Here is a 27,795-nt window from a genome sequence, read left to right as displayed (position 1 = left end):
TACAATCTGACATAATAGTTATAGAGAGTAGATGCTGATCACCATTCCCTGCAAGATGCTATGTGACGCTGTCACTTTCCCATATGGTGATCACTGGACTTTTTGAAAATCACAAGAGAGGAATGAAAAGTTTTATGGCTTAAAATGACATGACAGTTTAAATAAAACTTTTATGGTGCATTTCTCTTCTAGTGACAAATTATTTTTAAGATTAAGGTCCATTTGCAGTTAAATAATATGATCATTATTAAGGAATTTAAATAAAATATATAAAAAACATAGCACCAGAACTTACTTGTGGTGACTTTGCTTATAACAGATGAGCTCTGATACTGACAGGCTGCAACGGTGACTATCGTTATTCTGTATTTAGTGCCGGAGCTAAGGTTCTGAAGGGTGACATTTGTGTTGTTGCTAGAGACAGTCCCATTGCCTAAAGTGCTGCTATAAGTTATATTAAAACTGTTTGTCACATTGGTCATGTTTATTGGGTCTCCCCAGGATAATAAGATGATGTTTGTTCCATTGGAGATGAAGTATATGGAGTCTGGTGGTGTTGGGTCTGTGAGACACATTGTACAATAATAATGAGATATCAGTACATGTGAACTATATACAGTATTAGCCATGCAATACAATGCTTGATTTTTTTTAATTTTTTTTATTTAACTTCTTTTAAAGACTGGAACATTTCATATAGAGTAAAAACTAATAAATAATTCCCAGTTTTGTAATATAAAATTAAATACAGTAAATACATAGATGTGTGTAATTCAATTTCACAAATAGATAAAATGATTGTAGCTTAGCTGTACATGACGACTTCTACTCCATTAGAAGGATATAACCTTCAGCTGTGGATAAAATAGGTGTATAACCCCAGTTCTACCTGTTTTAGTGTTATATAAATGTTGCACCACAACAAATAACAAACAGCAATAATACTTGTCCGTGATCATTTACCTGTTGTTTACAACATAAACAATTACTTGTATGTAACTAAATTGTTCTTAATTTAATGGTTGGTTATATATAAGAACAATACGTATTGTTGTTAATTCAATTAATATTGTTAAAATTGGTATTTAAATTGTGGTTCTTCATGTGAAAAGGTTGTACACTCCTGGGGTGAGATTACATATACGGCATAGGTTTCAGCGCAACTGCTGAAACCCATGCCGCCCATAAGTTCACCTCTCACATTTGGTGAATCAAATATAAGGTGCCGGCAGAACATAAACTGCCGTAAGTCAGATAAACCTGCAACTTTCAGAAATGTGCAGAAATAGATATTTCTGGAGTCGCCAGTGATTTACGGCAGTTTATGAACTGCCAGCGCCTAAGAAAATATAAAATAAAACTATAATCGCCCGTAAAAGTCTATCCCACCTCCCAAAAATTTACCGACATGTCAAAACTACTATTTCCACCTTCCCCCCACAACACATCTATTTAAACAATTAACTCCTAATCTGCCAACCCCACATTGGAAAGTACCTAATAAATATATTAAACCCTAAACCGTCATCTCCCAATGCAAACTACCTATTAAAACTATTAACCCCTAATCCCCCTAATCTGCCAACCCCCCACAAAGCAATCTACCTAATTAATCTATTAACCCCTAAAATATCATCCACGCACAACACAAACTATTAATCTAATCACTCAGCCCCCTAACCTATAAAAAGAAAAAACAAAACCCCCTAATCTAACACTAAACTACCAATAGCCCTTTAAAGTGCCCTTTAGAAATCAGCTCTTTTACATAAAAAATACAAATTAACCCCTAACAGTAAAACCAACCCAACCAACCCAACCCCCCAAAATAAAAAAAGACCTAACTAAAAAAATCTAATCTACCCATTGCCCCTAAAGGGGATTTTGCATGGGCATTGTCCTTAAAAGGGCAATTAGCTCTTTTGCTTCCCATTAAAAAAAAAAGCCTTAACCTAAAAAAAAACCTACCCCCCCAAAAAAAAACTAACACTAAGATCAAAAAATGTACTCACCGTTCCTGATGTCCAGACATCCATCTTCTTCCAGGCAGAAAAAAGTCTTCATCATAGCGGGATCATCTTCTTTCTTCTTGCCGGATGTGCGGAGTGGTCTTCCGATGCGCGGATCTGGAGCGGTGGTCCTCCTCGGCTGCAGAGGTCATCAGCGACATAGAGGTCCTTTTATTTTGGGGTACCTTGCATTCCTATTGGCTGGAAATTTCAAATCAGCCAATAGGATGAGAGCTACTTAAAGCCTTTTTGCTGATTTCAACAGTCAATATGAATTAAGTAGCTCTCATCCTATTGGCTGATTTCAAATTTTCAGAGCATGAAGAGGACCTCCACGTTGCTGATCACTGGCACCAAGGAGGACCACCGCTCCGGATCCATGCATCGGAAGACCGATCCACACCTCCGGCAAGAAGAAAGAAGATGGTCCCGTGATGGATGAAGATGGATCTGCCTGGATAAACACTTTTCTACACCTGGAACAAGATGGATGTCCAGACTTCAGGAACGGTGAGTACATTTATTTGGGTTAGAGTTAGGTTGTATTTTTAAAAAATTTTAGGTGGGGTCTTTATTTTTAGATTAGGGCTTTTTTATTTTTTAATGGGAAGCAATAGAGCCCAGACCATTTTTTCAATTTTCTTACCGTTAGGGACAAGAGCTGCTTTTACATTTCTGCGTTTTTTGTGTTTAGCTGTAATTTTCCTCGTACTCATTTACTGTACCCACACATATTATATACCGTTTTTCTCGCCATTAAATAGACTTTCTAAAGATACCATTATTTTCATCATATCATATAATTTACTTTAAATGTTTTATAAAATATGATGAAAAAAATATAAAAAAAACACACTTTTTCTAAAGTTGACCCCAAAATCTGTTACACATCTACAACCACCAAAAAAAGACCCATGCTAAATAGTTTCTAATTTTGGTCTTGAGTTTAGAAATACCCAATGTTTACATGTTCTTTGCTTTTTTTTGCAAGTTATAGGGCAATAAGTACAAATAGCACTTTGCTTTTTCCAAACCTTTTTTTTTTCTTCAAATTTAGCGATAGTTACATTGTAACACTGATATCTGTCAGGAATCCCTGAATAACCATTCACATGTATACATATTTTTTTAGTAGACAACCCAAAGTATTGATCTAGGCCAATTGTGGTATATTTTATGCCATCATTTCACAGCCAAATGCAATCAAATAAAAAAATCTTTAACTTTTTCACAAACTGTAGGTTTCTCACTAAAATTATTTACAAACAGCTTGTTCAATTATGGCACAAATGGTTGTAAATGCTTCTCTAGGATCCCCTTTGTTCAGAAATAGCAGACCTGTATGGCTTTGGCATTGTTTTCTTGTAATTAGAAGGCCGCTAAATGCTGCTGTGCACCACACTCGTATTATGCCCAGCAGTGAAGGGGTTAATTTGGAAGCCTTTAGGGTTAATTTTATCTTTAGTGTAGAGATCAGTCTGTCACCTGACACATCCCACCCCCTGATTCCTCCCTGACCCCTCTCGAACAGCTTTTTTCCCTCCCCCACCCCCAAAGGTCACCCCCATCTTAAGTACTGGCAAAAAGTCTGCCAGTATAAAAATATACCCTAATATTTTGTTGATACTATTATATCTGTTAGAATATTACCATAAATATTATCTCAGCGATGTAATCCAACGTGTTAGATATAACCTAGGTTACAATATTAATTATACTCTATTTCAGTGGTAACCTCCAAAGTATTATATATTTACGTAACAATATTTCCAAAGTTCTGATCAGTTAATCCTTATTAAAACACAATGGTTATATCTATGCAGCAAATAGCGTATTAATTATGGCCAAATACATATGTTTAGTTGTTACAATTTTCTATACCAAGCAAGCTATAAAAGAAATATTTCTATAAATTAGCCTTACTCAAAATGAATCGCTTATTAAAATCACACCTTACCTATTAAGGCTATTTGTAATTAGCTAACAACACAAATCCAATGCCAAAATATGGATCAATAACTTACAATGCTTAAATAACTAGAGAGGTTTGTATATTATTAACACAATAGCCAATGTATGTGCAGTTCTTAAAAAAATTCACAATAAATAAAACTGACTGAATAAATCTGGAAAACAAAACCTTTCTTAGGAAAAAAATTAACTTAACATCAATATAATTATTTCTAGACTACACCGGCCAATGGGGCGGTAGATTAAAATACAAAATACCCTTTTAAATCACTGCTACCATTTAACTATGCTATAAAGAATTCCTTTGATTTAAAGTATTAAATATATTTAACAATTCACCATACATTACCAAATACCATATGAGAGTTCAGCTTTTTCCAATATTCTGTTGGTCATATGTTAAGGAATATTCCACTACTTTCCAGGGTACAGGCCTCAAAGTTATCTTTCTTATCCTAAGAAAGTGTCCCAACAAAATGAAGTCAGAGAAACTAGCGCAACGTGTGTATCTCTGTTTTAGCCCAGTGAGTGTGTGCCAGCCAAGTGAGTCTGAAGCCAAAAAGTCTCCAAGAGGTTTTTTTCTCTATTAGTCAAGTGAGTCTGTATCAGTCCCCCCTCACAGCTAGTGTAGCAGTCTTTTTCAGTGATAAGCCACTCCTTCACTTCTAATCATTCCAACAAGAATTTGGTTACGCCCTTAATCAAAGTTTGTCCCTTATTGTCCCTTTGGTAATGCAGATGAACATTTAGTAAATATTACAGATACATATTCTCTTATAGTGATGTCGCAAACCTAAAAATTTCGGTTCGCGAACGGCAGACTCGAACTTCCGCAACTGTTTGCGAACCGGCGAACCGGGCGAACCGCCATTGACTTCAATAGGCAGGCGAACTTTAAAACCAACAGGGACTCTTTCTGGCCACAATAGTGATGGAAAAGTTGTTTCAAGGGGACTAACACCTGGACTGTGGCATGCCGGAGGGGGATCCATGGCAAAACTCCCATAGAAAATTACATAGTTGATGCAGAGTCTGGTTTTAAGTCATAAAGGGCATAAATCACCTAACATTCCTAAATTGTTTGGAATAACGTGCTTTAAAACATCAGGTATGATGTTGTATCGATCAGGTAGTGTAAGGGTTACGCCCGCTTCACAGTGACAGACCAAACTCCCCGTGTAATGCACCGCAAACAACCGCAAACAGTCCATTTGCACAACCACGAGATGGATAGATTTGATAGATAGATACATAGATTAAATAGATCAATAGATGCAATATACATTTGATAGATACGATTGATAGTTAGATAGATTTGATAGATAAATAGATAGATTTGATAAATATATAATTTTCCAGACAGAGAATTACAAGACGTGCGGTCTGAGACCCATGGTAAGGTTCCCAGAGGCAGTTGCGGCGCCAGGGGACGTGTATATGGCAGGGATTTTTGGAACCGGGAGATGGAAAAAGATGCTTGGTCGGTCCTCCTACTTCAAATTTGGGGCACTGCACGTGCAATCTATTGTGCCACCAGATATGAGTGGTATGTTAAGTAGTACTATTCTTATCAGTTTAATACCTGTTACTCCCCCTATCGGGAGAGGTGTATATGGCATGGATTTTAGGAACCGGGAGATGGAAAAAGATGCTTGGTCGGTCCTCCTACTTCAAATTTGGCCGAAACACAAGTGGCTGTCACAAAACAGTCCGGCCACGAGATAGATAGATTTGATAGATACATAGATTACATAGATCAACAGATGCAATATACATTTGATAGATACAAATTACATAGATCAATAGATGTAATATACATTTGATAGATACGAATTACATAGATCAATAGATGCAATATACATTTGATAGATACGAATTACATAGATCAATAGATGCAATATACCTTTGATAGATACGATTGATAGATAGATTTGATAGATAAATAGATAGATTTGATAGATATATAATTTCCTAGACAGAGAATTACAAGACGTGCGGTCTGTGACCCATGGTAAGGTTCCCAGAGGCAGTTGCGGCGCCAAGGGACGTGTATATGGCATGGATTTTAGGAACCGGGAGATGGAAAAAGATGCTTGGTCGGTCCTCCTGCTTCAAATTTTTAGCACTGCGCGTGCAATCTATTGTGCCACCAGATATGAGTGGTGTGTTAAGTAGTACTATTCTGATCAGTTTAATACCTGTTACTCCCCCTATTGGGGGAGGTGTATATGGCATGGTTTCTAGGAACCGGGAGATGGAAAAAGATGCTTGGTAGGTCCTCCTACTTCAAATTTGGCCGAAACACAAGTGGCTGTAACAAAACAGTCCGGCCATGAGATAGATAGATTTGATAGATAGATACATAGATTACATAGATCAATAGATGCAATATACATTTGATAGATACGAATTACATAGATCAATAGATGCAATATACATTTGATAGATACGAATTACATAGATCAATAGATGCAATATACATTTGATAGATACGATTGATAGTTAGATAGATTTAATAGATAGATTTGATAGATATATAATTTCCCAGACAGAGAATTACAAGACGTGCGGGCTGGGACCCATGGTAAGGTTCCCAGAGGCAGTTGCGGCGCCAGGGGACGTGTATATGGCATGGATTTTAGGAACCGGGAGATGGAAAAAGATGCTTGGTCGGTCCTCCTGCTTCAAATTTGGGGCACTGCGCGTGCAATCTATTGTGCCACCAGATATGAGTGGTGTGTTAAGTAGTACTATTCTGATCAGTTTAATACCTGTTAATCCCCCTATCGGGGGAGGTGTATATGGCATGGATTTTAGGAACCAGGAGATGGAAAAAGATGCTTGGTCGGTCCTCCTACTTCAAATTTGGCCGAAACACAAGTGGCTGTCACAAAACTGTCCGGCCACGAGATAGATAGATTTGATAGATAGATACATAGATTACATAGATCAACAGATGCAATATACATTTGATAGATACAAATTACATAGATCAATAGATGCAATATACATTTGATAGATACGAATTACATAGATCAATAGATGCAATATACATTTGATAGATACGAATTACATAGATCAATAGATGCAATATACATTTGATAGATACGATTGATAGTTAGATAGATTTGATAGATAAATAGATAGATTTGATAGATATATAATTTCACAGACAGAGAATTACAAGACGTGCGGTCTGGGACCCATGGTAAGGTTCCCAGAGGCAGTTGCTGCGCCAGGGAACGTGTATATGGCATGGATTTTAGGAACCGGGAGATGGAAAAAGATGCTTGGTCGGTCCTCCTACTTCAAATTTGGGGCACTGCGCGTGCAATCTACTGTGGCACCAGATATGAGTGGTGTGTTAAGTAGTACTATTCTGATCAGTTTAATACCTGTTACTCCCCCTATCGGGGGAGGTGTATATGGCATGGATTTTAGGAACCGGGAGATGGAAAAAGATGCTTGGTCGGTCCTCCTACTTCAAATTTGGGGCACTGCATGTGCAATCTACTGTGGCACCAGATATGAGTGGTGTGTTAAGTAGTACTATTCTGATCAGTTTAATACCTGTTACTCCCCCTATCGGGGGAGGTGTATATGGCATGGATTTTAGGAACCGGGACATGGAAAAAGATGCTTGGTCGGTCCTCCTACTTGAAATTTGGGGCACTGCGCGTGCAATCGTGGCCGGACTTTTAGCCGACGGCCATTTGGCCAACGGACATTTGTCCGACGGACATTTGGCCGAAACACCAGTGGCTGTCACAAAACAGTCCTGCCACGAGATAGATTTGATAGATAGATACATAGATTACATAGATCAATAGATGCAATATACATTTGATAGATACGATTGATAGTTAGAAAGATTTGATAGATAAATAGATAGATTTGATAGATATATAATTTACCAGACAGAGAATTACATGACGTGCGTTCTGGGACCCATGGTAAGGTTACTTCCTTTTGCACAATCGAGTACAGGTTGGGGATTGCTTTTTGTGCAAAGAAATTGTGGCCGGGTACCTTCCACTGCGGTGTCCCCTATCAGGGGACGTGTATATGGCATGGATTTTAGGAGCCGGGAGATGGAAAAAGATGCTTGGACACCCAGTACAGGTCATTCTCCTTCAGCCTTTTTATATGAGGGTCCCCGTCCCTCAACAGGCACGACAGCATGAAAGACCCCATATGCCATGACTTCCTTTTGCACAATCGAGTACAGGTATGGCATCGATTTTAGGAACACTGAGATAATGTTTAGGAACCGGGAGATGGAAAAAGATGCTTGGACACCCAGTACAGGTCGTTCTCCTTCAGCCTTTTTATACGAGGGTCCCCGACCCTCAACAGGCACGAAGCATGAAAGACCCCATATGCCATGACTTCCTTTTGCACAATCGAGTACAGGTATGGCATCGATTTTAGGAACCCGGAGATAATTTTTAGGAACCGGGAGATGGAAAAAGATGCTTGGACACCCAGTACAGGTCGTTCTCCTTCAGCCTTTTTATACGAGGGTCCCCAATCCTCAACAGGCCAGACAGTTTGAAAGACCCCATATGCCATGACTTCCTTTTGCACAATCGAGTACAGGTATGGCATCGATTTTAGGAACCCGGAGATGATTTTAGGAACCGGGAGATGGAAAAAGATGCTTGGTCAGTCCTCCTACTTCAAATTTGGGGCACTGCGCGTGCAATCTACTGTGCCACCAGATATGAGTGGTGTGTTAAGTAGTACTATTCTTAGCAGTTTAATCCCTGTTATGTGCCTTTTTTTTGGTTTGGGTTTTGAAGCCACAGTGCAGCACCAGAGGCCAGAAAAATTAGGCATGTACACATGCCTGAAAAGCAGATGTTTGTTTGACAGTTAGAAAGTGCCCTAAAACATTGCTGCTTGAACCCTAGTTGTTGGCGGATAAGTCACGCAAGTCATCCGGCATTCGAAGATAAAATACAGCAGCATGTGGACCATTTTTAGCCCAAGGCAGCTCATCTCATCAGGCCTTTTTTACTCGAATGTATCGCCCAATGTCAGTCCCTTCGGGATCCATCCCTCATTCATTTTAATAAAGGTGAGGTAATCAAGACTTTTTTGACCTAGGCGACATCTCTTCTCAGTGACAATACCTCCTGCTGCACTGAAGGTCCTTTCTGACAGGACACTTGAAGCGGGGCAGGCCAGAAGTTTGATTGCAAATTGGGATAGCTCAGGCCACAGGTCAAGCCTGCACACCCAGTAGTCAAGGGGTTCATCGCTCCTCAGAGTGTCGAGATCTGCAGTTAAGACGAGGTAGTCTGCTACCTGTCGGTTGAGTCGTTCTCTGAGGCTGGATCCCGAAGGGCTGTGGCGATGCATAGGAGTTAAAAAGGTCCGCATGTCCTCCATCAACAACACGTCTGGAAAGCATCCTGTTCCTGCCGGCGTGGTCGTGGGAGGAGGAGTATTACTTTCACCTCTTCCCCTTTTAGATTCCAGTTGTGCTGTGACATCACCCTTATACACTGTGTAAACCATAATTTTATAATTTATTTTTGAACTGCTCCATCCTTTCCGACTTGTGGGAATTCAGTAACATTTCAGTCACTTTATGCTTATACCGGGGGTCTAGTAGCGTGGACACCCAGTACAGTTCGTTCTCCTTCAGCTTTTTTATACGAGTGTCCCTCAACAGGCACGACAGAATGAAAGACCCCATTTGCAGAAGTTTGGATGCCGAGCAACTCATGTCCCGTTCCTCGTCCTCACTGATCTCACTGAAGGTATCTTCTTCACCCCAGCCACGTACAACACCACGGGTACCAGATAGGTGACAACGAGCACCCTGGGATGCCTGTTGTGCTTGGTCTTCCTCCTCCTCCTCAATGCCACATTCCTCCTCAGACTCCTCTTCCTCACAATCCTCTTCCTGCGTTGCCGCAGGTCCAGCAAGCGATGCTGATAAGGCTGTTTCTGGTGGTGATGGTGACCACAACTCTTCCTCTTCACGCTCATCTACGGCCTGATCCAGCACTCTACGCAGGGCATGCTCCAGGAAGAAAACAAATGGTATGATGTCGCTGATGGTGCCTTCGGTGTGACTGACTAGGTTTGTCACCTCCTCAAAAGGATGCCTGAGCCTACAGGCATTGCGCATGAGCGTCCAGTAATGTGGCAAAAAAATTTCCAGCTCCCCAGAGGCTGTCCTAGCACCGCGGTCATACAAATACTCGTTAACGGCTTTTTCTTGTTGGAGCAGGCGGTCGAACATTAGGAGTGTTGAATTCCAATGTGTCGGGCTGTCGCAAATCAAGCGCCTCACTGGCAGGTTGTTTCACCGCTGGATATCTGACAAGTGCGCCATGGTCGTGTAGGAACGCCTGAAATGGCCACACACCTTCCTGGCCTGCTTTAGGATGTCCTGTAAGCCTGGGTACATATGCACAAAGCGTTGTACAATCAGATTACACACATGTGCCATGCACGGCACATGTGTCAACTTGCCCAATTTCAATGCCGCCACCAAATTACTTCCATTGTCAGAAACCACTTTGCCGATCTCCAGTTGGTGCGGAGTCAGCCACTGATCCACCTGTGCGTTCAGGGCGGACAGGAGTGCTGCTGCGGTGTGACTCTCTGCTTTCAGGCAAGTCAACCCCAAGACGGCGTGACACTGCCGTATCCGGATGTGGAATAGTACCTGGGGAGCTGGGGGGGGTGCCGTTGATGTGGAGCAAGATGCAGCAGCAGAAGAGGACTCAGCCAAGGAAGTTATGGAAGAGGATGGAGTAGGAGGAGTAGAGGAGGTGGCAGCAGGCCTGCCTGCAAGTCGTGGCAGTGTCACCAACTCATCCTCTGCCAAGCCAGGGATTCCATGCTTGGCAGCCATCAGCAGGTTTACCCAATGCGCAGTGTAGGTGATATACCTGCCCTGACCATGCTTTGCAGACCAGCTTTCAGTGGTCAGATGGACCCTTGCCCCAATACTGTGTGCCAGACATGCCATTACTTCCTTTCGCACAATCGAGTACAGGTTGGGGATTGCCTTTTGTGCAAAGAAATTTCGGCCGGGTACCTTCCACTGCGGTGTCCCAATAGCTACACATTTTTTGAATGCCTCAGACTCCACCAGCTTGTATGGTAAAAGCTGGTGGGCTAAGAGTTCAGACAAGCGAGCTGTCAGACGCTGGGCAAGGGGGTGACTTGGTGACATTGGCTTCTTACGCTCAAACATGTCCTTGACAGACACCTGACTGTGGGCAGATGAGCAGGAACTGCTCCGGAAGAGAGACGGATTGGCGGATGGTTGAGAGGGGGCAAGGAGCACAGCAGTGGTTGACGTGGCTGAAGATGCTGGACCAGGAGGAGGATGGCGGCTTTGAGTTCGTGTGCTGCTTGTCCTCATGTGTTCATCCCATAGGTGTTTGTGATGTGAGATCATGTGCCTTCGCAAAGCTGTTGTACCTAGGTGGGTGTTGGACTTCCCACGACTCAGTTTCTTTTGGCACAGGTTGCAAATGGCATTGCTGTTGTCAGAGGCAGACACATAAAAAAAATGCCACACTGCTGAGCTCTGCGATGACAGCATTCTGGTGGTGGCAACAGCATGCGTTGATTGGCGTGCTGTCTGGCTGACCCCGGGTGCCGATGCATGCTGTCTGACTGTGCCACTAGCTCCTTGCGACAACCTCCCCCTGCTTCCAACTCGTCTCCTCCTCCTGCTCCTCTCTGTCTCCCCATCTGAACTTTCCCCCTGTTCTTCTTCTGTTCTACCGGGCGCCCACGTGACATCCACGGACGCATCGTCATCATCAACCCCTTCACTTGTATCTGACAACTCAACAACGGAAGCAACGGCAGGTACAACATCATCATCATCATCACACCGTGTGTCGTCCAATGTCTGTAATGCTGCCTGACTGAGACATATCACAGTTATCTACATCCTCTGTCAATGATGGTTGCGCATCACTCATTTCTTCACACTGAGGTATACATAACTCCTCTGACAGATCATGTGAGGCGGCTGTGGTGCTAGTGTCGGTGGTGGTGGCAGGCGGGCGAGTGGTTAGTTGAGAGTTGCCCGAAGCTAAGCTAGAGGAGAAGGATGGTGCGTCAAGGTTACGAGCGGAAGCTGTAGAAGATTGGGTGTCCTGTGTTATAAAGTCAACTATTTCATCAGAACTTTTCATGTTCATGGTACGTGGCCTAACACTGGGCATTATTCTATGGCCAAAGGGAATCACAGCACCACGACCACGACGGGCCCTGCGGGTTGGCCTGCCTCTGCCTGTCATTTTTTTTTCAATTAGTGCTACTATGCGTGCAAGCTACTGTTAGTGGGCACAGTATACACTGTGAGCCTGACACAAAAAAACAAAAAGTCAAAATAGTTTTTTTATTTTTTAAATGTACACTTACACTACTATTAAACAAGATAATATGAGTGGTGGCACTGGACAAGTGGGCACAGTATACGCTGTGAGCCTGACACAAAAAAGCAGACTGATGTTTCACAGTCAAAATATTTTTTTTTATTTTTAAAATGTACACTTACACTACTATTATTAAACAAGATAATGTGAGTGGGGGCACTGGACAAGTGGGCACAGTATACACTGTGAGCCTGACACAAAAAAGCAGACTGATGTTTCAGTCAAAATATTTTTTTGATTTTTAAATGTACACTTACACTACTATTAAACAAGATATGAGTGGTGGCACTGGGCAAGTGGGCACAGTATACACTGTGAGCTTGACACAAAAAAACAGACTGATGTTTCAAAGTCAAAATAGTTTTTTTATTTTTAAAATGTACACTTACACTACTATTAAACAAGATAATATGAGTGGTGGTGGCACTGGATAAGTGGGCACAGTATGCGCTGTGAGCCTGACACACACGCTGGCAGTAGCAGGCTGGCCTGGCAACTGCAATTAGATTACACTAGCAGACTGATGTAAACATTTTTTTTAAAAAAATTACACTACTGTTACACCAGATATGACTGGTGGTGGCAGTGAGAAATAAGGCACAGTATATGCTGTGAGCCTGACACACAGGCTGGCAGTGGCAGGCTGGCCTGGAAACTGAAATTAGATTACACTAGCAGACTGATACAAAAAGTTTTTTTTAAAAAATTTACACTAATGTTACACCAGATATGAGTGGTGGCACTGAGCAAGTAGGCACAGTATATGCTGTGAGCCTGACACACAGGCTGGCAGTGGCAGGCAGGCAACTGCTATTAGATTACACTAGCAGACTGATATAAAAGTTTTTTTTAAAAAAATGTACACTACTGTTACACCAGATATGACTGGTGGTGGCACTGAGCAAGTATGCACAGTATATGCTGTGAGCCTGACACACAGGCTGGCAGTGGCAGGCTGGCCTGGCAACTGAAATTAGATTACACTAGCAGACTGATGTAAAAGTTTTTTTTTAAAATTTACACTAATGATACACCAGATATGAGTGGTGGTACTGAGCAAGTAGGCACAGTATATGCTGTGAGCCAGACACACAGGCTGGCAGTGTCAGGCAGGCAACTGCTATAAGATTACACTAGCAGACTGATGTAAAAGTTTTTTTTTAAAAAAATTTACACTACTGTTACACCAGATATGACTGGTGGTGGCACTGAGCAAGTAGGCACAGTATAAGCTGTGAGCCTGACACACAGGCTGGAAGTGGCAGGCTGGCCTGGCAACTGAAATTAGATTACACTAGCAGACTGATGTAAAAGTTTTTTTTTTTTTTTTAATTTACTCTAATGTTACACCAGATATGAGTGGTGGCACTGAGCAAGTAGGCACAGTATATGCTGTGAGCCAGACACACAGGCTGGCAGTGGCAGGCAGGCAACTGCTATTAGATTACACTAGCAGACTGATGTAAAAGTTTTTTTTTTTTAATTACACTACTGTTACTAAGAGATATGACTGGTGGTGGCACTGAGCAAGTAGGCACAGTATATGCTGTGAGCCTGACACACAGGCTGGCAGTGGCAGGCTGGCCTGCTGGCAACTGAAATTAGATAACACTAGCAGACTGATGTAAAAGTTTTTTTTTTTTTAATTTACACTAATGTTAGACAAGATATAAGTGGTGGCACTGAGCAAGTAGGCACAGTATATGTTGTGAGCCTGACACACAGGCTGGCAGTGGCAGGCAGGCAGGCAACTGCTATTAGATTATACTAGCAGACTGATGTAAAAGTTTTTTTTTTAAATTTACACTACTGTTACACCAGATATGACTGGTGGTGGCACTGAGCAAGTAGGCACAGTATATGCTGTGAGCCTGACACACAGGCTGGCAGTGGCAGGCTGTCCTGGCAACTGAAATTAGATTACAGCAGACTGATGTAAAAGTTTTTTTTTTTAAATTTACACTAATGTTACACCAGATATGAGTGGTGGCACTGAGCAAGTAGGCACAGTATATGCTGTGAGCCAGACACACAGGCTGGCAGTGGCAGGCAGGCAACTGCTATTAGATTACACTAGCAGACTGATGTAAAAGTTTTTTTTTTTTAAATTTACACTAATGTTAGACAAGATATGAGTGGTGGCACTGAGCAAGTAGGCACAGTATATGTTGTGAGCCTGACACACAGGCTGGCAGTGGCAGGCTGGCTTGCTGGCAACTGAAATTAGATTACACTAGCAGACTGATGTAAAAGTTTTTTTTTTTAAATTTACACTAATGTTAGACAAGATATGAGTGGTGGCACTGAGCAAGTAGGCACAGTATATGTTGTGAGCCTGACACACAGGCTGGCAGTGGCAGGCTGGCCTGGCAACTGAAATTAGATTACACTTGCAGACTGATGTAAAAGTTGTTTTTTTTTAATTTACACTAATGTTACACCAGATATGAGTGGTGGCACTGAGCAAGTAGGCACAGTATATGCTGTGAGCCTGACACACAGGCTGGCAGTGGCAGGCAGGCAACTGCTATTAGATTACACTAGCAGACTGATGTAAAAGTTTTTTTTTAAAAAATTACACTAATGTTACACCAGATATGAGTGGTGGCACTGAGCAAGTAGGCACAGTATATGCTGTGAGCTAGACACACAGGCTGGCAGTGGCAGGCTGGCAACTGCTATTAGATTACACTAGCAGACTGATGTAAAAGTTTTTTTAAAAACAAATTACACTACTGTTACACCAGATATGACTGTTGGTGGCACTGAGCAAGTAGGCACAGTATAAGCTGTGAGCCTGACACACAGGCTGGCAGTGGCAGGCTGGCCTGGCAACTGAAATTAGATTACACTAGCAGACTGATGTAAAAGTGTTTTTTTAAAAAAATTTAAACTAATGTTACACCAGATATGAGTGGTGGCACTGAGCAAGTAGGCACAGTATATGCTGTGAGCCTGACACACAGGCTGGCAGTGGCAGGCAGGCAACTGCTATTAGATTACACTAGCAGACTGATGTAAAAGTTTTTTTTTTTAATTACACTACTGTTACTAAGAGATATGACTGGTGGTGGCACTGAGCAAGTAGGCACAGTATATGCTGTGAGCCTGACACACAGGCTGGCAGTGGCAGGCTGGCCTGCTGGCAACTGAAATTAGATAACACTAGCAGACTGATGTAAAAGTTTTTTTTTTTTAATTTACACTAATGTTAGACAAGATATAAGTGGTGGCACTGAGCAAGTAGGCACAGTATATGTTGTGAGCCTGACACACAGGCTGGCAGTGGCAGGCAGGCAGGCAACTGCTATTAGATTATACTAGCAGACTGATGTAAAAGTTTTTTTTTTAATTTACACTACTGTTACACCAGATATGACTGGTGGTGGCACTGAGCAAGTAGGCACAGTATATGCTGTGAGCCTGACACACAGGCTGGCAGTGGCAGGCAGGCAACTGCTATTAGATTACACTAGCAGACTGATGTAAAAGTTTTTTTTAAAAAAAATTACACTAATGTTACACCAGATATGAACTGAGCAAGTAGGCACAGTATATGCTGTGAGCTAGACACACAGGCTGGCAATGGCAGGCTGGCAACTGCTATTAGATTACACTAGCAGACTGATGTAAAAGTTTTTTTAAAAACAAATTACACTACTGTTACACCAGATATGACTGGTGGTGGCACTGAGCAAGTAGGCACAGTATATGCTGTGAGCCTGACACACGCTGGCAGTGGCAGGCTGGCCTGGCAACTGAAATTAGATTACACTAGCAGACTGATGTAAAAGTTTTGTTTTTTAAAATTTACACTAATGTTATACCAGATATGACTGGTGGTGGCACTGAGCAAGTAGGCACAGTTTATGCTGTGAGCCTGACACACAGGCTGGCAGTGGCAGGCTGGCCTGGCAACTGAAATTAGATTACACTAGCAGACTGATGTAAAAGTGTTTTTTTTTTAAAAATTAAACTAATGTTACACCAGATATGAGTGGTGGCACTGAGCAAGTAGGCACAGTATATGCTGTGAGCCTGACACACAGGCTGGCAGTGGCAGGCAGGCAACTGCTATTAGATTACACTAGCAGACTGATGTAAAAGTTTTTTTTTTTAAATTTACACTACTGGTACACCAGATATGACTGGTGGTGGCACTGAGCAGGTAGACACAGTATATGCTGTGAGCCTGACACACAGGCTGGCAGTGGCAGGCTGGCCTGGCAACTGAAATTAGATTACACTAGCAGACTGATGTAAAAGTGTTTTTTTTTTTAATTTACACTAATGTTACACCAGATATGAGTGGTGGCACTGAGTAAGTAGGCACAGTAAATGCTGTGAGCCTGACACACAGTCTGGCAGTGGCAGGCAGGCAACTGCTATTAGATTACACTAGCAGACTGATGTAAAAGTTTTTTTTAAAAAAAATTACACTACTGTTACACCAGATATGACTGTTGGTGGCACTGAGCAAGTAGGCACAGTATATGCTGTGAGCCTGACACACAGGCTGGTAGTGGCAGGCTGGCCTGGAAACTGAAATTAGATTACACTAGCAGACTGATGTAAAAGTTTTTTTTTTTTTTTAATTTACACTAATGTTACACCAGATATGAGTGGTGGCACTGAGCAAGTAGGCACAGTAAATGCTGTGAGCCTGACACACAGGCTGGCAGTGGCAGGCAGGCAACTGCTATTAGATTATACTAGCAGACTGATGTAAACATTTTTTTAAAAAAACATTGACACTGGGCTGGCAGGAGGAAGAGGAGGAGCCTGTACACTAATTGCACCTGTGCAGGTAGCACTCCCCTGCAGCTACACCTTGGCGGCGTGTTCCGCTTGGTCCCTCAAAGTTTGAGAGAAATCCTGCAGCTGGCTAACACTACGCTCCAGTTACCTCCATAGCGTAAACTTTGAACATGCGCTAAAGAAAATCTCTGGACAAGAGAGTAATATTACCATTGCCTTGACTATTTGTTACATATCTGGCAATAAAACTGCATACAATACTGAACATTACAGTTGCAACGGTGAAGTCCTCCCTCCCTCCCCCGGCTGGGTAGAGAAGGTAGTAGGTCAGCAAGTAATATTCTTACCCTTTATCAAGTTATTGGATTAGCCTTAGCAATATTTACCCCATCTCGTGTGTGGCGTCCTGCTGAGGTTCGATGCTCATTTCCTGTATCTCTCCAGGGGTGGTCTGAGGCTGTGTTGAGTGAAGTCGCTCCCACCCACCGATGCTGCGTGTGGTGAGCTGACACAGAGGTACATCGGCAGCTGACGGAACCAGCCCCCCTTCCTGACTGGATCTAAAGCGGAGTGATCTATTTGATTAAACACGGGGATGAGGCTCCAGAGGCTGGCAGACTAAACCGGCTGGTGAAAAACAAGAGCTACAGAACCTGTCCCTGTCTGAGGAAGCTAAGGGGTAAATATATGTGCTACAGATCCTGTGAACTTGTCCGGCTAATCCCCGATTACAGCTGAAATACCATCGCCGAAAGGGTAAGAAAGAAAAGTAGAGAAAAGGGGGAAGAGAGATAAAGAATCTTGACTGTAAAAGCAGGGTGTTGCTGGCGGGCTATACTGGTTGAGGATTGATCTAAAGGCAATTTGAACAGTGTCAGACTTAACAGTTAAACCGGACTGATACTATTAAAGTGGAACTTATCTAATTTGTGTTGCTGGCGTGCTATACTGGTTGAGGATTGATCTAAAGGAAATTTGAACAGTGTCAGACTTAACAGTTAAACCGGACTGATACTATTAAAGCGGAACTTATCTAATATATTTAAAGATTGACTCAAACACCTTTATATAAGCACAAGCATATCTGGGTATACAAAGTCGCAACTAACTGAACCTGTTGAAGTGTTAAGGTTCTTTAGTCTATTGGACTTTTCTGGATACATAATAACTCAGAGTCTGAAAGTTATAAATCAAAACAAAAACTTTTTTTTTTTCTTTTCTTTTCTTCTTCTCTGCCTTTTTTTTCCTTGTTGTTTTGTAATATATAACAAATATGATGGTTTTGATTAGATATCTATATAGTGTTCATAATAGAATGTGCTCATTTAACTTTTTTTCTTAAACAGTAATTTAGACATATTTACACACTGGGAATAGACTCACAGCTGAATGATAATAAGGGATTAAACGGTTGGAAAATTTAGAGAAATTTATGTAGTATTTAAAAAAAATGACTGCTAGATAAAATTGTATCCTTAATAAAACACCAGTCTAAAGTAACTTGATAGCAGCTTTGTTATACTAATGTTAGAGCTAGGAATTTAATAACAAAAATATTACAATTAGAACTCTTGGGGATTATAAGCCTTAATCTTTTACCTATTAACACATGAGTATCAAATACACAGGGCGACTGTTAATGGATAGACTCTTGCATGATAGCAGGTGACCTTGTTTTGCTGATATAATCTTTTTCAATCCTTTATTTTTATCACAGAATAGTGATAAACAGACTGCAGACTTTATTACGACTATAATATTTTTCCTCTAAAGGCTTGACAGCTATCTTAATTTACATAAAGAGAGGGGAAAGGAAGGGAAAAAAGAGGATCAAGAAGAGGAAAGAGGGTATTAAGTACTATATATAAAAATTCAAAGCCTATATAAGTGAATCTGCGCTCTTGAATGGTTGCCTAAATCTGGTCTATAACTCACTTTATGTAAAGCACTTTTTATTTTTATTTTTTTAATTTTTTTTCCTTTCCCTCACTACACAAATCACTTCCACACTCCCTTGTTTTTTTGTTTTTTTTTGTTTTTTTTCTTTCTCTCTCTCTTCTTCCCCTTGTTTAATTCCACAAGCACTTTCTTTTTTTTTTTTTTTTTTTTTTATATATATATATATATATATATATATATATATATATATGGATAAATACGTCACTTCCCCTTCACTCATGTTTAAACCTAATCCAGGCATGGCACCTAAATCAAGAGATCGTAGAAATAAGAATTCAACAGAGGCCCCTTCATTAACACTTGAAATCCCCGCTACAACACAAAATTTAAACCTCACAGAGACACAAGGATCACAATTCTTAGTAGCAAGTATTTTAGAGGCCATTTCCCCTAAATTTGACAGTCTAAGAAATGAAATTAAACAGGATATAGTGGCACTAACATCTGAGGTAAGACAGTTTTCTCAAAGAATACAAGAAATGGAGCAGAGAATATCTGATCTTGAAGACTTAACTAACTCTTATACTCCTAAAATTAGCGATAACCAGAACATGATTCTCAGGCTTCAAGCTAAAATAGATGATCTTGAAAATAGATCAAGGAGAAATAACTTAAGAATCATTGGATATCCAGAATCTCCACAATATGAAGATTTAATGAAATTTATGACAGATACACTTCCTCAGATGTTAAGTATCCCTTCAACGCACACGTCCTTTTTAATAGAAAGAGTCCACAGATTGGGGAGACCTTCCAATAACCCAAATTACTTGACCAAACCAAGGCCAATCATAGCTAAATTTCTAAATTATCAAGACAAAATGCTTTTTATTCAATATTATTGAAAAAGCCAGCCCATACTATATAAAGGATCTAAAATTTTATTATTTCAAGATTTCTCTACTGAGATCTCATCTAAAAGAAAGGAACTCTCCCCAGTATGTGGAAAAATGCTAAAAGCAGGTTGGCAGGCCACAGTTATATACCCAGCTAGGCTCAAGGTGACATTGGATGGTCAAACTTTTTTCTATCAGACAGCGTCTGAGGCAGAAAAAAAGTTGGCTGAGCATGGACTCTAAAGAGTCCTAAGTCAGAGTCAAACTAGTTAACACTTTAAATTCAATACAATGTTAATTCTAACGATGGTTAGTAGAAGTGGATCTTTGTGGTTGAAGAGGAAGATTTTGCTTTTGTTTTTGTTTCCTTTTTTTTTTTTTTTTTAAGTAATTTAGATGAATAGAAATTATAGAATCACATCCTGGAACGTAGGGGGCATTACCTCTCCTATCAAACGGAAAATGATCTTAACACACTTACAGAAATTAAATACCTCAATAGCATTAATACAGGAAACTCACTTAAACAAGGAAGAATCAATGAAACTAAAATCACTATGGGTATCGGAGGTAATATATGCTCCATCTCTTAACAGGAAAAAGGGGGTAGCTATCCTATTAGGAAAAAAAGTAATATATGATAAACTTTTGACAATAATTGACCCTAATAGTAGATATATAATTATAAAATTGAAAATTGCAAAGGTTGTGTACACAATCTGTAACTTATATGCACCTAATATAATAAATACAGACTTTTGGGATTCCCTCCAGGCTCAATTGCTTCAAGTGGCAGAAGGGCATATAATTTTGGCAGGTGATTTTAATATGGCCCCCCGATATCCTCTGGACAGACTAAGAAGAGGTACTAGGCAGAAAAAAGACAAAAAAAGATAACTTAGAATCAAAAATTTTTAATGCCATCTTCCAAAATCTTGCACTTAGGGACATTTGGAGAGCTCAAAATCCTGATTCCAAAAACTATACCTGTTATTCAAAGACATTTAAATCAATGTCTAGAATTGATTTGATTTTAGTAAATGACAGCTTATTTAAAACTGAGGCTAAAGCTAGAATATCTGAAATATGCATTTCAGACCATGCCCCTGTAACGATAGATGTCCCTAGTAATAATACTCAAAGGGGAAGGGCTCGTTTTTTTATCCAAAATATCTTAACAATGACCCCAAATTTAGAAATTGGCTTAAAAATAAATTAGAGGAATTTTTTCATTTTAATATGGGATCAGTTTCTAACTTTTCGATAGTGTGGGAATCGGCAAAAGCGGTCTTAAGGGGTGAAATTATAGCTTATATGGTAAGGGCTAAGCGAAAATATTGCATAAAGGAGAGACAAATACCGATGGCAGTAAGTAACGCATATAATAGATACCTAAACTGTTTAAATGAAGAAAATTGGACTAGATATAATAAACTTAAAAAAGAACGGGAATCCCTATTAAAAACCTACACAATACGCTTAGAATTAAAATACCAAGCAAAACTTTACAAGTTTGGGAATAAATCAGGCAAACTCTTGTCTAGACTAGTAAAAAATTTTAAACAAACATCACTAATTGAATTAATTCAGATCAATAATAAAAAATTAAGTACTACTGAAGACATCTTAGAAGCTTTCTATCAAAGCTATAAACTAATTTACTCCTCTACCGCAGTAGTTAAAGCCGCTAGTGAAAACTTTTGGAAAGAACTGAAAGTAACAAAAGCTAATTCTGAATTTAATAATAAATTGAATCTACCTATCTCTGAAAGTGAAGTACTAAAAGCTATTCAAGCATTGAAAATGGAGAAAGCCCCTGGACCAGATGCAATGCCAAATGATTTTTATAAATCCATGGCACTATCTCTTATTCCCTATCTCACCAAACTTTTTAATCAGTATCTATTAGGAGAGACACAGATCCCAGCTAATTTCCTAGCATCATTCACAATTTTCATTCTTAAACCTGGAAAGAACCCCTCTGATAGAGACTTATATAGGCCAATTGCCTTGCTAAACACCGATTACAAGATATTTGCATCTATCTTAGCATCAAGACTACAGGAAGGGTTAAAAGAAATAATTCATAAAGATCAAGGGGGTTTCCTTAGTAACCGTAACTCAGCGGCTAAAATTAGACAGTTGCTCTTGACCATTGATTATTTCAAGAATCTTGAGATAAATCTTTCGAAAGACTATCCAGATGCTGCAGTTATAGCAGTTGACGCTGAAAAAGCGTTTGACCGTGTTAATCATGAGTATTTGATTGACACACTATCACGCTTCGGTTTGGGTAATAATTTTCTTAAACTGGTGGAGAGAATATTTGCATGTTCATCCACTAGCTTGATTATAAACGGGCAGGTTTCTGAAGCAATCAGATTGGAAAGGGGCACCCGACAAGGCTGCCCATTATCGCCGTTACTTTTTAATCTAGCAATAGAGCCACTAGCAATGAAAATTAGACAGCAGATTGATGGCATAAAAATCTATAAAAAAGAGTTGAAAGTGGCTCTATATGCTGATGACCTATTGTTGTATATCTCTAATACCTCACTAAATATACCTAAATTTATTAAAATAATTGAGCTATTTGGCCAGTGTTCTGGTTATAAAGTAAATAATACGAAAACGGAATTATTATGGCTAAGAAAGACAGAAAATTCACGAATAGAAAATCCTTTTAAAATAGTCACTAACTCCTTCAGATATTTAGGAATTATAATTTCAAATAAACCCTCAGAGTGGTACTCTCTTAATATAACTCCTATTCTTAATCAAGCTATTGATCATATGAGAAACTGGCAAAAATTGCCTCTCTCTATCTCAGGGCGAATAGCCCTCTTTAAGATGATAATTTTACCTAAAATCCTCTATATTTTACAGAATCTACCTCTGCTGATAAAGTCCTACGATATAAAAAAGTTTAACTATAATCTTAGACGTTTTATATGGCAGTCTAAAAAGCCTAGAATCTCGCTTCAGAAATTAACCTTACCTAGGCAATTTGCAGGTATGGCTCTTTCTGATATACATTTATACAATTTAGTCATGCTAGGACGCATAGCTGCAGACTGGATATCAGCAGCAGATCATTTTACAGATAACGAACTGGAACTAAACATGATCTTTCCTTTTATACCAACATCTCTTTTACATCTTCCCTCCCAGTTAATACCTAAACAAGTGAGAAAAATTAAAACAATTTATACGATCATTCAGGCCTGGAATAAAATTGGGAAAAAAGTTGGAGTTAATACAAATATTCCAAAATATCAAACATTCATAGGAAACCCAGAATTTCAGGAAGGCTTGCAGTCACCATTACTATTAAAATGGAAGCAACATGGGATATACTATGTAAGTCAACTCATTAATTCAGAGACAGAAAATATAAAAGCTTTTGAAGAGTTGAAACAAGAGTATAACTTGGATAATCGTGATTTTTTCACTTATCTCCAAGTTAGACACTATACGTTTCAACTAATCAGTAAATTTTCGCAGAGTTGGTCGTGGGGTAAGCTGGAGAATTGGTCAGTCTTAATCAAAGCAGGACTAACATCTATCTCTTCTTGGTATAATTTCTTGGTCAGCTATGAGGGAGAAAAAAATATTGCGTATATAGCGCATAAATGGCTGAATCTTCTTATGTACGAACATGGCCTAGAGCGTCAAGTAATACGTTCCTTAGCCCTGCTTCATAAGGCCACTATCTCAGAGACCTGGAGGGAATCCCATATCAAGTTAATATACTCAGCTTATTATACTCCAGATAAAGGTTATAGATGGCATAACTTAAATTTTAATAAATGCCCCAAGTGTAGGTTACCTGCCGCCGATATAACACATATGATATGGTCCTGCCCTAAAATTTTTCAATTTTGGCTTAAAGTCGAATTCTGGATAGAGAAAGCCTTGAAAATAACCTCTTTCAGGTTTTCAGACATAGATATTATCTTCTTAAAGGACAAGAACTCAGACTTAAAAGAAATAGCAATTATAAATTTAGTTATCCTCGCATCCAGAAATCTGATATTTAGAGAATGGAAGAATAGCACAATACCATCAATAGTAGAACTTAAGAATTATCTCAAAAAACAATGCTTGGTTGAGCAACTAGCAACAGATCTAAATATAGAATCTGAAATAAATAGATTTTTTCAAAAATGGTCAAAATTTATTAAATCGCTCCCTACGGGTGAAATTTATAAGATAATATACCCATTTCGGAATACTGAAATTGTTCTTTTAAATTTATGGTAACTTTTTTTTTTTTTTTTTTTCTTCTCTTCAGCCACAGGTCCAATATATTATAATACAAAACAAACTGGTAAAAATCTAAGTAATATTTTTTCTCTTGTTCTTTTTATTAATTAGGAAAAAAACAACAAAGCATATAATAAGGTTAAAAATCAAAATTAATCTTAACATTAATAATAAATCTTGGTTGTACTATCGTTAAGTTTGAAAATGTTATTATAAGAACCTAGTAAAATGATATGATATGACGTGTATAACAAGCTTTTTATTTATTTTCTTTTTTTTTTGTGCCATTTAACGAATTGTTAAATCTATTTATTTTGTGCACTTATAATATCTTGCTTTGTTGGAATAAAATAAAGAATTAAAAAAAAAAAAAATTGACACTACTGTTACACCAGATATGACTGGTGGTGGCACTGAGCAAGTAGGCACAGTATATGCTGTGAGCCTGACACACAGGCTGGCAGTGGCAGGCTGGCCTGGCAACTGAAATTAGATTACACTAGCAGACTGAATTAAAAGTTTTTTTTTAAAATTTACACTAATGTTACATCAGATATGAATGGTGGCACTGAGCAAGTAGGCACAGTATATGCTGTGAGCCAGACACACAGGCTGGCAGTGGTAGGCAGGCAACTGCTATTAGATTACACTAGCAGACTGATGTAAACGTTTTTTTTTTTAAATTTACACTACTGTTACAACAGATATGACTGGTGGTGGCACTAAGCAAGTAGGCACAGTATATGCTGTGAGCCTGACACACAGGCTGGCAGTGGCAGGCTGGCCTGCTGGTAACTGAAATTAGATTACACTAGCAGACTGATGACATTTTTTTTTTAAAATTTACACTAATGTTACACCAGATATGAGTGGTGGCACTTAGCAAGTAGGCACAGTATATGCTGTGAGCCTGACACACAGGCTGGCAGTGGCAGGCAGGCAACTGCTATTAGATTACACTAGCAGACTGATGTAAAAGTTTTTTTTTTTAAATTTACACTACTGTTACACCAGATATGACTGGTGGTGGCACTGAGCAAGTAGGCACAGTATATGCTGTGAGCCTGACACACAGGATGGCAGTGGCAGGCTGGCCTGGAAACTGAAATTAGATTACACTAGCAGACTGATTGAAAAGTTTTTTTTTAAAAAAAATGTACACTAATGTTACACCAGATATGAGTGGTGGCACTGAGCAAGTAGGCACAGTATATGCTGTGAGCCTGACACACAGGCTGGCAGTGGCAGGCTGGCCTTGCAACTGAAATTAGATTACACTAGCAGACTGATGTAAAAGTGTGTTTTTTTTTTTTTTAATTTACACTAATGTTACACCAGATATGAGTGGTGGCACTGAGCAAGTATGCACAGTATATGCTGTGAGCCTGACACACGCTGACAGGCAGGCAAATGCAATTAGATTACAAAAAAAAAAAAGACTGATGTTCTAGCCCTAAAAAGGGCTTTTTGGGGTGCTGTCCTTACAGCAGAGATCAGATGAGTCCTTCAGGACTGTAGTGGACACTGAATACACTAGCCTAGCTATCAATTTCCCTATAAAATCATCAGCAGCAGCAGCAGCACTACCTCTCACTAAGAATGCAGGATCAGAATGAATCTAAAATGGCTGCTGCCCAGGAGCTGGGAGGGTCTGGGAGGGAGTGTCTGCTGCTGATTGGCTGAAATGCGTCTGCAGACTGTGAGATACAGGGTCAAAGTTTACTCAATGATGATGAATAGCTATGTTCGCCGGGAACTGTTCTCCGGCGAACTGTTCGCGACATCACTAGTCCAATGCCAAAATATGGATCACTAACTTACAATGCTTAAACAACAACAACTAGAGAAGTTTGTATATTATTAACACAATAGCCAATTTATGTGCAGTTCTTAAAAAAATTCACAATAAATAAAACTGACTGAATAAATCTGGAAAACAAAACCTTTCTTAGGAAAAAAATTAACTTAACATAAATATAATTATTTCTAGACTACACCGGCCAATGGGACGTAAGATTAAAATACAAAATACCCTTTTAAATCACTGCTACCATTTAACTATGCTATAAAGAATTCCTTTGTTTTAAAATATTAAATATATTTAACAATTCACCATACATTACCGAATACCATATGAGAGTTCAGCTTTTTCCAATATTCTGTTGGTCATATGTTAAGGAATATTCCACTATTTGCCAGGGCACAGGCCTCAAAGTTATCTTTCTTATCCTAAGAAAGGGTCCCAACAAAATGGAGTCAGAGAACCTAGCGCAACGTGTGTATCTCTGTTTTAGCCCAGTGAGTGTGTGCCAACCAAGTGAGTCTGCAGCCAAAAAGTCTCCAAGAGTTTTTTTTCTCTATTAGTCAAGTGAGTCTGTATCAGCCCCCCCCCCCCCTCACAGCTAGTGTAGAAGCCTTTTTCAGTGATAAGCAACTCCTTCACTTCTTTTTTTATTTTTTTAACAATTTATTTTTTTTATTAAATATAAAAAAAGAAGTTACATAATCACGAGAAGATAAATTCACATTTAAACCAATAAGATCTGACAGTACATATCATACTTTACATTTTGTACAGTGCATATTACAGATCTCAAGAAGCAAAACCACATCTTTGAATATATATAGGGCAAACTAACAGAAACAAAACAAACAAAAACAAAAAAAAAAAAAAAAAAAAGGACCGCCCTCCTCCACTGACCCATTCGGCCGTGCCCCCATCCACCCTCCAGGCGTCTAACCCTCTACCCACTCTCGCGGGAAGTGCCCTGCATATATATTTGTCATTATAAACACAGAGTCACGGAATGGTTTTATCACCTTCCTTTGACATGCCAGCGGCAGAGAAATGACAAAAGATTCCCACTTCCGAAAAAAAGTGGATAAATGTTCTTCTTGGGGATAAGGGATATTAAATTGTTCTACAGTGAGTTGGTTCAATAAAGCTTTTTTAAAGTGCGATATTTGGGGTGCATCTCGCGCCTTCCATAATTTGAGAATAAGAATACGTCCCGTTAATATAACTGTATTGATAAGGTTAAAATTTTTAAGTATACCTTGGTAATTAACTAAGAAGAAAATATCAATAGGCTTTAAATGATGGTCTAAGTGTAGGGTTGTATTCATCCAGTAGTTTATTTTCATCCAATATTGGATAATTTTAGGACAAGCCCACAGACAATGAAATAAGTCCACATCCGCTGCGCAACACCTAGAGCAAAAAATGCTAATCTTATACCATTTGGATAACTGATTTGGTGTATAATACCTCTGTAGGCCTATTTTGATTTGAGACTCTCTCCATGAAGTTGGGACCCAACTTTGTTGTGTTATCTTGAAGCTACCGATAACCGTCTGCTCGTCTATATTCGGAAAATAAGGCGACCATTTTACTGTCATATCAGTAACCTGCATATTAGAAGATTTTTGGACTATGAGTGAATATAGTGAAGATATTGCAAATACGCCAGCTGCGTATAAAGTTAACCTAGTCTGGATATCCCCTAAAGACCAATTATTTCCGAAACTAGAAAGTAGTTCTAGGAGGTAGTGTCTGATTTGCAAGTAGGCGTAGAA

The 27,795-nt window shown here is 39.5% G+C and overlaps 1 protein-coding gene across 1 annotated transcript in view; it reads right to left on the bottom strand.

Annotated features, from left to right (window-relative positions):
• LOC128636319 (receptor-type tyrosine-protein phosphatase beta) overlaps positions 1–27,795 on the bottom strand; it is a 390,099-nt gene that overhangs the window by 249,781 nt on the left and 112,523 nt on the right. Inside the window, exon 7 of the mRNA XM_053689349.1 lies at positions 296–562. Within this exon, the coding sequence (XP_053545324.1) occupies positions 296–562 (267 nt within the window). The remainder of the gene's footprint in view (positions 1–295; positions 563–27,795) is intronic.

This window comes from Bombina bombina, chromosome 7 (assembly GCF_027579735.1).
Source record: "Bombina bombina isolate aBomBom1 chromosome 7, aBomBom1.pri, whole genome shotgun sequence".
Taxonomy (NCBI): Eukaryota; Metazoa; Chordata; class Amphibia; order Anura; family Bombinatoridae; genus Bombina; species Bombina bombina.
The sequence above is the reverse complement of the archived record's forward strand: the minus strand, read 5'-3'. Positions and strand labels throughout refer to the sequence as shown.